This window comes from Falco punctatus (genome assembly GCF_963210335.1).
Source record: "Falco punctatus genome assembly, chromosome: 2".
NCBI lineage: Eukaryota > Metazoa > Chordata > Aves > Falconiformes > Falconidae > Falco > Falco punctatus.
Window position 1 is genome coordinate 4509066 of NC_137581.1, and position 13973 is coordinate 4523038.

General features: G+C 44.2%; 1 protein-coding gene across 12 annotated transcripts in view; it reads right to left on the reverse strand.

The window, feature by feature from the left end:
- PAK1 (p21 (RAC1) activated kinase 1) overlaps positions 1–13973 on the reverse strand; it is a 73515-nt gene that overhangs the window by 14831 nt on the left and 44711 nt on the right. For all 12 annotated transcript variants that reach the window (XM_080374806.1, XM_080374808.1, XM_080374812.1 and 9 more), the window contains 7 exons: positions 10438–10538; positions 8868–9015; positions 7704–7741; positions 5693–5809; positions 5198–5372; positions 1871–1934; positions 861–909 (listed from right to left, as the gene is read on the reverse strand). In XM_080374806.1, the coding sequence (XP_080230932.1) occupies positions 861–909; positions 1871–1934; positions 5198–5372; positions 5693–5809; positions 7704–7741; positions 8868–9015; positions 10438–10538 (692 nt within the window). The remainder of the gene's footprint in view (positions 1–860; positions 910–1870; positions 1935–5197; positions 5373–5692; positions 5810–7703; positions 7742–8867; positions 9016–10437; positions 10539–13973) is intronic.

Genomic DNA, 13973 nt, shown 5'->3' on the forward strand with positions numbered 1-13973 from the left:
GTCGATAAAGCAAGCAGAAAACCGAGAAAGGAATTCCTCCTCCTAAAAAATTTCTCATTGCTTCAAAACAAATGCGATGCCTCTCCCTCAGAGGCTGCAATTAAACTGTATTAATTCTTCCAGAATGGAAAAGGGGGTGAAGGAGTTTCAGCAAAAAGCACAATTATGAAATTTCCTGGCGGATAACCCTGACATTGTACAAATGCTAAGCAGATACGCGTCATGCATTGCTGCAGACTTCCATAAATATGTTTGGAATAAGGCATACACTCTCCTCTTTAAAAATCCTCCACCTAGCAATGATGGTTTCCACAGATGCTGCATATCCATCACTACTAGTTCATCATGCAATACGCAGGGCACCTCTCAGTATTCGGGGCTGAGAGGGGTTGCACACAGGCAGATAGACATTCCTTGTCTCTCAATTCAAGGGCGGAAAGCAAGTGGGCAAAGAGTGGGAGAGGAATTATTTCTATGCAAGTCAACTAGTACAAGTGTAGGAAGCAAAGGAGCAGAGGGCATATAAAAGAGTTTAAGTGGGGACAGGCAGGAGTCTTGGGGATGAAGAAGTACACTTCTGCTGAGGAACCATCCAGTCTGAACATTTGCTTCTAGCCTTTGTGGTCACAGAAAGATTCTTTACACACAAAAAATTATTCAGGAATCAAAACCTCCGAAATCATCTTATCCAGTTCTCTGCTCAGACCACTCAACCACGCCTCATTAGCAAGTAAATAAATACCTCATTTAAAATAAGATTTCATGAACCCCTGAAAGACAGTCTTTATTTTGTAGCATCAACCTGAACTTTTAGGGACACAATCCAAAATCCACTGCTGTAGTATTCTGGCAGCACTTACCTCCTGTCCTGTAGCTACATCCATCGCTGTGTAAACTGTACCTGAGGCTCTAAATAAAAACAAAAAACCAACAAAAATCAACAAAACCCGACATTTATTAGCGCCTCATAGCAGACTGAGAGCTTAACACATGCCCCTTCCCACCTGTCTCTCTGAAGTGCTCTCAGTCCCATTCCTTTTCATGCAATAATTCCAGTGGTAAATACTGTCTGGAATATTGCTGAGCCAAGATTGCTGTTGGACCAAAAGCCACAGAATTTATAGGGAACAAAGCCCCTAATAAGGGACACTGTGGTCATCCAAACTCCTCCTGCTAAACCAGCAATGTAGCACAGCCTGTAGGACCGTGAGCTGATCCCATTTAAACTGGCATGACTGCACTGACCTGGCTTGCATGCTGCCCAGCATCATTACAGAGCAGATAGGATCAGCTGAAGTAAACAAATGTGGCATTTGTAGTGAGGGAAACAGGAGCCTGAGCCTCAGCACACGAAGCTGACAGCAGATCTCAGTGATCTGCACTGATCTGCCCCCCTACAGCCTCTCCCACAGCCCCTGCTTCCCCCTACCCTGCCAAGAGGCGCACACCACCACATCGAGGAGAGCTGATTCACAAAGCAAATCTGCAGTTTGAAAATTGTCTTGCACACTGAAAACGAGCAGTTCCTTCCCTGCTTGCTGCTATATTTAGCAACCTGATCATCTAATGACATATTTTCATATATTAACACAGAATTGCACAAAAAAAAACCTCCAGTCCCTGTGACTCAAGGCTTTGCCAGGAAAGGGAGAAGAGCTGGGCGGGTGGAACCCACCAAAACAACAATAAAATAAAAATAAATTTAAAAAAAGCAAAAAAAAACACCAAAAGAAAACAAAAAAACAACCAACCAAAATAAACTCTCCAAAGCATCACCGACAGCTTTTCCAGCAAGCTAACTTAGCCTGGTTTCAGCATTTCCTTCTTAGCCTAAGGAAAGTTATAGGATGGAGGAGACTCGTATACTAACCCTTGTCCAATCTTCTCAAAACACGTGTACTTCTTTTTTGGATCGCCCACACTCACAATACTTCCTACAAAAGAAAAAAAAAATACCCAAGAGGATGTTATAAGTACTTTTTTTTTGTACAGCTGTAAGAACCAACTGTACTTTAGGAGCAGCCCCGTGGCTGCAGCAGGCTCTGCCGAGCCTTGCGAACCGCTGCGTCAGCCATCCAGAGGCACACAACCACCAGGGATGTCCTCAGTTATTTACACACATACCAGCTGTGGCATTCCCCTCTCCCAGGTATTTCCCTTCAGAAATGGTAGAACACAGACATTAAACTTGTTTAATCTTCGCTAGCAGCCAGCGACTGCACACGGCTAGGAAGAAGATGGGGACATATGGCCCTCACGCAGGTAAATACAACTATTTGCTGGAAACCTGCAACTTAAAAGTCACCCCTCAGCTTCAACCCGCTGGGTGATACAAGATGTCCCTACACTGCAATGCCCTCTGAATTTGGAGGCCAGGACCTCACTCACCTTAGAGCCATCAGCCTGTTGCAAAACTAGCCAAAGATTTCCTTATACCACAACAATTTCTGGCAGAAAAAAGTATTCGCGACATATCCGTCCTGGCACGACCTATTACTGACCCGACGACTGGGTTGCAAGACTGAGGAGGGAAGCTGGAGAGACACTTCAGAGTCAAACCTCCCCTGGCCTGGGCAATGCTGAGCTGCTCTTCTAGGAATGCAGAAGTCAGTTTTAGCGGCAGTTCCCAGGCGACTCATTGCTGTGGTTTTGGAGAGCAACCCGAGGCAATCTCAGCTCCTTCTCCCCTAACGTGGCTGTTCAGCCAGAAGAAAGCACATTACTGCATCCCTCAGAGGGAAAAAACACTTTGCCTGGTGTTCTGAAGCACAGGGCAGCGAGGGGCTGCTCAGGCTCAAGGCGGATTTGGTACCCACGAGGAACACAATGTTTTCTGTAGGAGGGGAGGGAGCTCTCAGCGCAACAGCAGGCGGCGGGCAGGCTGCATGGATGCGCTCGAGACCTGCAAACAGCACAGCGAGTTGCCAAGGGTAAACTGGAAAAGCATCACTGAAGCTCAACGCTCCCTCAAACATTAACTGCTAACTCCTAACACCCCTTACAACAGGCAGGAATGACACCCTTTGTAGGCTGAAGAAATCAGAGCCAACAATTCCTGGAGCTCAGCTGGGAGCGAGTCTCCCCTCTGACAGCACCAGGGTGGCCAACAGGACCGAGGGATGCAGAGCTGCATCCCAGCTGGTGTTTGCAAGTCACTCGAGCTGCCAAGACATGGTGCTGCTTTCACAGGGGTCTAGGGCTGAGCCAAAACAGATGCATCTTGGCAAAGAAACTGCTCGTGGTCATTAGGCCAAGAAATCCAGTAGCGAGCAGGGTAGGAGCAGCCTATTTTCAGACACCGCTGGAGAGCAGCCAAACCCACAGGGTTTAGAGCAGACAGAGGTAAAGGAAGGGAATACGGCCCATGTTTGGAGAGGAGGGTGGGAAGAGAAATCTGACTACATAAAACCCACCGTGCAATTACGGAAGCAACGCTGTCTGCCCTGAGGACAAGTATTTCTGGACAAATGTTCGTAAACCTTCCCTCAAAGCCTAGCACAGGCTACAAGTTCAGACTGCAAGACAGCCAAGTGCTTCCCAAGGCAGTGACAGGAGCGAGTGCTGCAGCGACAGAGGCAGTTGCCGGTCTTGCCCTGTTTAATGCTCTCATCTGTAAAATGGAGTAATGTTTCCTACCTTCCAAAAAGTCAGGCAAGGATTCATTAATGTCTGCGCCAATGCTGTGTTAACGCTAGGAGGTGAAGATTTACCAGCTTCCTTTTAAGCTTTGCACAACTTCAGTATGTGCAAATACATGTAACGCTTTAAGATTTTAGTCATTTTATTCACATGTCAAACCAAAACATGAAAAAGTTGCATGCCTTTGCACAACTCATCAGTTTACAACAGGATTAACACTTCACTGCGTGTTTCTGACTAGCCCACATCTAAAAGCTGACTCCTAACAGCAGTCACTGAAGTTCAAACCTACCCCCCACCCCCCATATATTTGTCATGAAACCCCACAATGCCAAAGAATCAGCTCAGCACTGAACACCACTTGCTGGAGCAAGCAAGGTATCAGAAGACATATCTGCCTCCCAGCTCTCCTAAGAGTACCTCTTGCGTTTCTCTTCATTACAGGAGCCTATTTGTATTAGAATAGCACTTCTTTCCTGCCAGAGTCCCTGCTTGCCCTACCGGGTCACAAAAATGGCTTGAATCCTTAATGGTACAAAGGTCTCGCTAATTAAGTGGGTGAAGTCGTTGCTTTGAAACAATGGGTATGAGTTTTCCAATAGCGGTTACAGTGAACATGGCATCAATTCAATTTAGGCTTTATGTAGAGGAATGAGGTACTCGGGTGCTTTTTTTTTTTTTTTTTTTTTAAAGCTACACCCTCAGATTAAATTTTCTCTCATCTTGCTACTAGCCTTGGCTTCCTAAAATACTGACCTTTAGGGTTATCCCCCCAGCCAAGACCAGCCTGACTGCAGCGGTGCTAACACAATTTACATCAACTGACAAGCAAGGCATGTATGTAATTAATACAGGATTAGTACTTCAAAGAATTAGAAAGGCTCTACCCTAATAAAAACTGGCCCTGGCTGAGGATCAATCAAAAAACAACCAATTGCACAGAACAGCTGGGTCAGCTGCTGGATATGCCACAGCACAACCCAAAAATACCAGGCAGCAGAGGAGCGCTTGAACTGAAGGTAGGGACTGTTGAAGACACTAGGACACAACAGAGAGACACAATAAATTTTTCTCAGAAACAACCACTAATTTGGGTACCCACAACGTTAAGGCACTTTAAAATAACCAATTCACTTTACACCGTGGTACTGTGGAAAGTGAATCTGGGGATGCATTCATTTTTCTCTCCATCTTTAAGACAGTTTATGTCTAACATTGTAATATAATCATCCACGACCCTGAGCTACATAATATCACGATGCAGAACAATCTCAGACTAAATAGTTAAGATGATGTTACTTGTTCAGGGCTTGTTTTGCAAAGACTGAGGAGCTGTAACTCCTTAGGGATTTCACTTGGCATCACAGGTGCTCGGCTTACATTTATGCTCTCTCCTCCTTCACGTCTGCCCCCAATTTTGGCACACAGTCACAAGGCAATGTCTTCAGTAAGGGAACTCAAAATGGGAATGTCAAAACATTTCAGCTTATTAAGATCTTGGGAAATCAACACAGCAGGACCAGGAATTTAATTAAAGAAAAAAAAAATAGGGACATACTTAATTTTTCCAAGATCTCTTCATCTGACATTTTTGGCTTTTTCTTTTGTTTCTCCGTGTTCCTGACCAGCATGTCAGACGCTGTTGTGCTGTTTTCCGAAGGAGAAGAAATAGGAGAGGTGGCCACATCTCTGGTAGGAGGAGGAATAGGATCTATCACAGAGCGGGTGTATATCTAATTTTGTTGAGAAAAAGATGCAAGTCAGGTGAAGACTTAAACACTTCTATTCATCTTGTTATTGTTGCTGTCAGGGATGTGTTTCTATAGCTACTTTGTTAACAATTAATGTCACCAAGCAAAGGCTCTCTGGTCCCCCCACCCCAAACAGGCAGGCAATAACACAGAGGTGCTCTGCCAGAAGGAATGGCTCCCACCTCCTCCCTCTTGCTCCCCAGAAGGGCTCAGCACCATGCCCTGAAGCGTGCATGAGGGGTCACGGTCAAGACCTGAGTGTGACTGCAGCAGCAGGGGCTGAAAGAAGTATTTCTGCTCACAGATTTTGTGTGTTCAGGTCGTGGAGCTATCACTGGGGGTGGGGCTGCATCATCTTCATCATCTTCATCTTCAGACACTGAGGGCACTGCAGGGGTCTCCGAGACAGCCTTCACATTCTGCACGTGGTTACAGAAAGAGCAAAAATAAAAACTCAGTTGCTTGTTGTGAACAAAATCACAAACATTGGATTGAGCTCTTAAAAGTGGCTGCACTGAAGTGCGTGCAGACAAACAGCAATCAGAACAGGCAAGCGAGTAACAATATCTGAAAAATTCAAACCCCAAAGATCCTGAGCCTTGGTGGGAAATGGAGGTGCAGTCCAGCGCTGCCTGATGCAACCGTTCAGACAGTGCTTGTGTCTGCCCGTGTGATGGCAATCCTCTTCCTAAGGACCCACCTGGGCGCTCTCGCTGCCTTCCCAACACCCACACGGCAGACGCAGCAATTCCAGGGCCACCATCTGTGTTTGGAAATATCTGTCCCTATTTATGTTCCCTCTTTCGTTTTGCTGCTTGCTTCAAACCCTGATCATGCAGACTGGAAATTTCAGTCTTTAAATGTTTTATTTCGGATCAAAACAACATTTTCTCTAAAAGCTGGGAGGTCAAGTTAACATCAGCTTTGGTACTGTGACTGAGAACTAAGTAATGAGAGATTCTGGCAGTAAAATCCGGAAATGTCTTTTCAAATCCTTTCAAAATTGCTTACAGAGAGAAAATTTTATGGAAAATAGGAACAAGGATTTTTTATTATTTGTTAAAAGTATCTGGATATTTTTGCAATACCGTGGTTAGAAATCAAAGTCACTTTTAACCTTTTAAATTTGAAACTGGATTTGAACTTCATGGCATCCTTTATGGTATAAACATTTCAAAATAAACTTCCTCAACCTGACAGAACAGTTCTGCTTGTGCATCATCAGTTCCCCAAGAGTGGCAGGGGGGAAAAAAAAATTAAAATGAAGTTTTTTCTTCTAGAGGGGCAAAGCAACACAGTATTTCACTGAACCTAAAATACTTGAAGTCACCAGCACCCTGATATACAGTTGCTAAAGTGCACTTGACATAATGCAAAAGCTTAGCCTCTTAAAAGCAACAAGAAAAAACACCTGTGTACTGGGAATTCCCTGAATTTCCCCAAAATTAAAGGTTACCCAGTGTCTTTCAAAAATATCAGGCTCTCTCAGTAGACTAGTAAGTACTGTTTTTTTCAGTTTTTACTTTAAAATCTAACAGCCTCAGATATTCTAAACTCCTGAGGATTGATGTACTATGACATGTAATAATGAACAACGGCAGAAACGTTCTCCTTTTCGGAGAGAGTCTGAAGCAGTCAGATCTGGATATGCTGCCTCTGGAGGGAAGCAGAACAAGCCAACTCTAGATAATGGCACAGCAGTAAGAAAACAAGAGATGAAGGAATTGTGGGGGTTTATGAATCATCTTAAATTGAAAGTTTTGTTTCTTCCATTTCACACACACATACAGAAACATACTGTCTCTCCTAAAAGAGCAAAACGGGAGTAATGCCTGCCCTAGTAAGGACAGAATAAAAGTCAAGCAGAGAAGAGGACAACCTTTCATTTCTTTTTCTGCTTGTGATTAGTTTGGTTAATCAACAATAATCAACATTAGTTTGGGACAATCAGACCTTGAAGGTTAGTAACTAAACTTTTTTTATATTACAGATGTTTACAGAGACATAAAACCTGAGAGCAGAGTGATTATCAAATTCTAAGTTCAGTAACAGATCGACTTCTATAAAAAAAAACAAACCACCAAATTATTTTATTCATTAATTCACTAATTTCTATTAGCTAACAAAAGCTACTTCTGCCTACGTAATTCTCCTACAGTTGCAAATAAAGTGAAAGGAGCATGCTTGGTTTTATAAACACGTATGCACTATACAAATATATAATGTTCCGATTTTAAAACACTACACAAACGAAAAGTTCACACGCAAGATTTTAAATCCCCAAGCTCGAGGCAGAACGTGAATATGGCTTACCAACGTATTTGATGAATTGTAATCCTCTGTCGATTTATCTGTAAAAGACAGAAAGTAATGCCATTATGAATTGTAAACGCAGCAGCAGCAGGGAGAGGAGAAAGGGACAAGATCCCTTCGGAAGGGGCAGGAAAAAGGGCTGCTCCTAAACCTAGGCATTACCGTCAGCTCCCCAGAACAAGCTGACACCCAGCAGATACGGGAATAGAGGGTAAAAAAATTGTGCAGATAAATGCAGCCGGCCCAAATCCCTGCTGCAGGAGGGTGGAATCTCCAAGAGCAACACCTGAATGAAGACTGTCCTCCATCCATATATACAAAATACTTTCAGTGGGTTAAATACCAACAGAGGCATTGTAGCTAGCCCAAGACCTGCAAGATGTTCCAGTCTCAGCCACCTAAACTTCCTGAAATAGCAACAGAGGACCCCACAAGCCAACCCGTGGGGTTTTGTTGGACTCTCCAGGCACATATGGGGAAGATTTGTGCTTTTATTCCTGCCTGGAGCCTTCCTAATTAATCCCAGTTCTGGTGACATGGCTCTGTCCTCTTAAAAGAGCCAAAGCAGGGGTTAATATTTAGAAAGGGAAGGAGTTACAGTTGAAAGGGAAAAGGAGTGGTGAGCAATGGTTGCAGGAATCATCCAGTGAGCAGGTAATCCATACCAAGAAGGCACAAAACCTCAGCAGCTCTGATTTTTAGAGGAATCCAGCCAGCAGTTATCAGGCATTAACAACTGAGACATATTCCTCAATCATGGCACGTGGGAACAGAAAGACCCTCACCCCGAGCATGCACGAAGCAACATCCACAGCCATGCTGGAAACTGAAACTAGTGCAAAATTTAGCTGCCTGTTTTCTTTAGGGTTTTCATCACTGGGATCGCAACACCAACACTCTGGGATCTGCCTTCCAGGTGCTGACTGTAAGTTTCAGAAAACCAATATGTTTTGGGGATTCAGCTAATTGATTGACCTCTTTTGCAGCTATGCTGGGCATCAGGATGAACATTTCACAGGAAGAGGGGTGCTTGAGCAGCCAGAGAAATTCATTCACATCTTGCTTGAAAAGACAGATCTACTTAATCATTAAACGAAAGAATCCCCACATGCAGTGATAATGGAAAGCTGGACAAAGCAGCTGCATGACACAATCACCACGTACCTGTGAAACTCATGTACTTCTGGCTGTTGGAGATCTTCTTGGAGTTGTAAAATTCCAACACGTCCAGCACTGCCTGGGGATTCTTCTTCTGCTCCAACTTGGTGATGTTGGAAGTCTGCAGCAAACGCGCCCATTGCTCTGGCATTCCCTGTTGGGACACATACCTCGTTAGCCCACAGCTAGCCTACCGTAGCTCATAGCACACACAGCCACAGCTGCAGTCCTGCCACAGTTCCTGGAGTTATGCTGTGCTGTGAGGGAAATGGGGAGAAAAGAGGACAGGAGAGGAGAGGAGTGGAAAGGAAGAGACGGTGGGTCACTACCTTCCCAGCCACTGCCTGTGTTACAAGTCACTTGTTCCTTACGCGGACATGCAAATGCCACTCTGCTCACGGGGCTCTGGGTGAGTCCCAGGTCCCTGGAAAACCAAAAGGCAAAAACCAGACAGGAGCAGACCCAAATGCTGCAGCTCGGGAATAGCCTCAAGCAAGAAAAAAAAACCCAAAAAACCCTTCATCCATAGATATACGTACATTTATATATCCAAGAAAGACCACAGAAGTAGCACACAGTGTATAGCAACTAGCACAACAGACACGCAACATCATTTGAGTCTTGTTGCAGTCCTAGAGTTCTTTGGTAATAGTGGTTTGGTGCCTGTTGTAACCACAGCTGGGAAAGCAGAGGTGTTAACTTCACGTATGAAGCTCAGAATTCCGTTACAGGGACAATCATTTCAGCCAGAAAATAAATACACCTGGAGTACAACCAGACTCGTGCCTTTCATCGCCAGCAAGAATAACAGTCTGTGTAGATGAAGTGGCAAGTGACTTGGATCCTTTATCAATAAAGTTTCTCTCCTTGTCCAAAAGGAGGGCTGGATACAGCGCTGAGGTAGTGCCCCACTGGTACATCTAGGCTAACCCGGGCAAGTCTAGAGGCTGAAATGCAAAACACAACTGTATACACGATTCAGGTTAGGGGAGCAAAGCCCCTGAAAAGCAGCGTATTAAAGACAGGTCAAAACAGCTTGCTCACAAACAACTGCTGCTGCTATGAAATACTATCTCACAATCAAGAATAATAATATGATTAATTAAAACCCTTGTCTTCATAGTACTTTGCATGCCAGATGCTTTTATGCTTTTTTTTTTTTAATTGACATTTAGCCTCAAGACAGCACATACATATTCTGTCATAAGTAGTTATGCACAGCTGTGTCTGCCCTAAAGGGGAACTCTTGGTGGACACAGACACGCTGTAAACCTAATCCAGCCCTAGGAGAGGAGGGGAGGGGAAGGGTGGAGAGATAAACCATGTTTTGGTGTCCACATCACCGAAAAAACGGGAAAGGAAAAGTTTGCTGGCAGCCCAGCTCCCAGGATGTGCCAAGTTTGACAGTCTTTCAGCAGGAATGAGTGGGTAACCTCTGCAGATGTGTTTCAAAAGAGAGCAAAACAGATGATGGTAATAGCCTTTCCAGCATTACTATATAAAAGATTAATGGGTCTTGGCTCCTCCCAGCAATAAGCCAAACCACAGAGTTCTCTCTTCCTCCAGATTCACTTACTGTGAATTCTCCCGTGACTGCATCAAACCCCACATGAATCGTGTGTTCAAAGTCTGAGGGGAGGGAGATCTCTGGCCGCTCTTTCTCTTTCTTTTTATTGGCTGGAAGAGACAACAACAACAAAATCCATAAATCCATCAAGAAATAAAATCTCCCCAATAAGTTCAAGTTCACCTACCCAACCGCCTGCCCCTTTTGCTAGTCACAGGATTTCGATCTAAGGCAGACAAACTGCAAATTTAAAAAATTTGTTACTTAAGAGCAGCCACAGCGAGTGGACAACAGAAATAAAAGTCCTGTAATGCAGGACAAGGATAAGACAAGGAAACTGATATTTTGGGTACCTCAAATATCAACTGGTAGGGCTAGACTCAACAGTACAAGAGCTATTTACCTAAAATATTCACTCGAACTTATGAAGGTCTGAGTCAAAAGCACTACAGTGGCAGTAAGTGGAAGCCATGCAATTTTGAACACATTTTTTTATTCATTGTTTTAATCAACTTTTTTAAAAAAAAAAATTATGTGCTGTTAAATATACACTTGCTTCTCATATTGACAGGGACAAAATTAACTACAAGCACAGCTTATAAATTGCTTCCTTCACGCTGCTTCTGCAAAACAGAGTTTATGAAGAAAACCAAGTTTAACATGTGTGCTTCTGCTACAAAAGCTTATATGAGCAAAATCATTTATATTTTACTGCTCACAAAATGAACTAAATGTGGTTTTAATAAGAAGCTTTGAAGACGCGGAGCAAGAGGGCAGAATCCGGCAGGTGAGGAGCAGAAGTCATGAAGAAACAGGAAAGGAAATAAAGCAAAGCAGATGCACCCTGCACATTTTAAAGTCAGGTCTTCAAACAAGATTATTATTATGCCTTGGATTAAATTCATCCATATTTATGATGATTAAGGACCCCACCTTCCTTTTAATATTTACTGTACTCAAGAAATCAGGATCAGTTTAAGAACAAAGCACATTCTGCTCAGATTTGCTGCTGCTTGCAGTTATAAAATAAGCAGAGCCAGGAGAAGGTGACTAAACCACTTATGTTTTCCACCTGCTAACTTTTTTATCTCAAGCCAAACAGAATTTGTTTCGTGGCTGACATTCTCCAGTGCGTTTTTGGCAACATGAATACCAAACCCCAGGTACTTCAGAAACCCGTGAGGCTAATGCTCAATATTGCAGTTATTTAAGATAGTGGTTAGTTGTGCAGAGATGGTCAGGGCTTGCCCCAAAGGACCAAATCCTGTTCCCTTCAGTGCCAGCTCTGGCACCGTCCTCTGTGTCATTACAGAGTTACTGCTGCACAAGAGTCATTTTGGAGGAAGAAAAGGATCAGATTTGGGACGTGAAGATGGAACAGATTGTTTTCAATCCCTTTTTCAAACAAAGCGGATGGGGGAAGCTGAATCGCAGAAGAATGACAGAGTTGCCAAGGAGAAGGAGAGAAAGGTGCCATGCTGGAGGAGCCATCACCAGGGGCAGGGGGGGCTAGAAGGAGATAGAAGCAGCTGCTGGTTAGCAGATGGTAAGCATCTGCAGTATGGAAGCCTGCCAGAAAGGGAACAAGCAGCTGCATCCAGCAGGTATACAGAAAAAGCTGCATGCACTAGCGGTGGATGGAAGGCAAGAGGAAGAGAGATGCAGAGCCAGCCGTCAGAGGCACCATATTCTAGAGGCTCAGTCCATTCCCCAGCTCAGCCCAGAAGCCCATCACTCAGGTGAGGAACAGGGCACCTGTACAAGCACCACGGTGCAGGAGTGCTGCACACCCACACATGCTCCAGGACAACTGCCACAATAGATTTGAACGTATCCCTAAAAAAGCTTAAGGGTATTAAGCTGCTACCCAGAGGTCAATATGCACTTAGGTTGTTGGGTTTTTTTAATTTTACTTCTGCATTCAGCCAGCCTGAGCTTCCTGCTGCAAACCCCAACAAACTTCTCTGCCACCAGCTGTTGCAGTGTCCACTCAACAGCAAACGGAGATGAGTGCTGACTGCTAACTTATCCAAAGAGGCAGATGATGGCCTGAACTAGCCCCACCTACACAGAGGAACAGAACAGTTCTGGGGGGACTGATTAAATAACTTAACAGCCTCTGTCACATCAACACTCCAGCTCTCTGCTCACACTCGACACAGAGAGTTCCAGTATGGCTACACTGCAATATAAAATCAGGGAGTGATTCTTCTGCATTTATGACTTTATTTTGTTTTCATCCCCCTGAAGCAGTTAATGTTCTCCCAACCACCTTAGTTTCCTGTGACCATCTCCTGCAGCATCTCAACCCCTTGCATTTTCCCTGCCTCTCAACAACTCTTTGGGACAGCTACCACAAAGTCAAGCTAAAATCACTTTGCCTTAGCAGTAACGTTACAGCAGGTGGGACCATAGTTGCTCTGTGCCCTTTTTTACATCTGCCTGCCTGCCACACTCAGGGTTTTAGAGCACCCAGCCTGAATTCACCACCATGTGAACCACATGAAGCTGGCACAGGAACTCCGAGATTTTCCTTCAGCAGTCTCAGGGGACAACGAACTTCAGAAAGTTTTGATCCAAACTCTGACAGATCTAAAAGCCTAAACATATTAAACCATTAATAACATAACTGCATTTTGTAGCAGATATTTGTAGCAGGTATAAGATAAAAAGAATTAAAGAGATGGGCACTCCCAGTCCTGCTAAACACCTAATCCCCCTCTACAGTGCTTATCTTATCCTTGCAATGAGGCAAAAAGCCTTCAAGAATCTTAAATTAAAAAAATAAATAAAACATAAATCGTAACTCTGTTTAAGAAAGCCCTTGGTGGTAGGCGGGCCTTATTCCAACAAACACCTTAACCACCTTCTCACTCAAAATGTCACATGCTTGACGCTGTTAGAAGAGCCACCCCCCTAAAGTTTCCTTATGATGCTCTGGCAACTTGGGCTGCAACTATGAAGCACGATGTTTCACCATGAAGTAAGCCTGTGAGCCCGTCCCAAAGCATAGGGAGATGAGAAAGGTCTCCTCCACTGGTAATGTTAAGTAAAGTGCTCCTCCTGTCACCACAAAAAGGGCTCCCAGGCGCTGCAAACTGTCACCTTGTAGGTAAAACCCTCCGGGAGGCAGCTGCGAGTGAGCTCAGCAAAGCTCAGATTTGCTAAACGTGCCACGTTCATGCCAAATTCACACTCTCAGCTGGGACACTGATGAGCCCTGAGCCCAAGAAACTTCAGATGTTCACAGCTCCTGTTGAAAGCACCAAGTCATGAAGCTCTGCATCCACTTGGATAGAACCCACCTAGTGTTTAGTTTATTATTAGTTTATTTTATTATTTAAAATAAACTGTCAGTTTGGGGAGTTTAGGCTGGGACAGAGGAATCAGGACTATAAATTACACCCTAAATTTTGCAGGCAGAGCACGACACCTCCAGAGCAGCCTGGCAAGGGGTCATAGCTCAATGGAAGCATGCAAACACCTATGAGGCCCAGGATTTAAACCCTATGCGTCCTTTACACCACAGTTCTGTTCATGCAGAG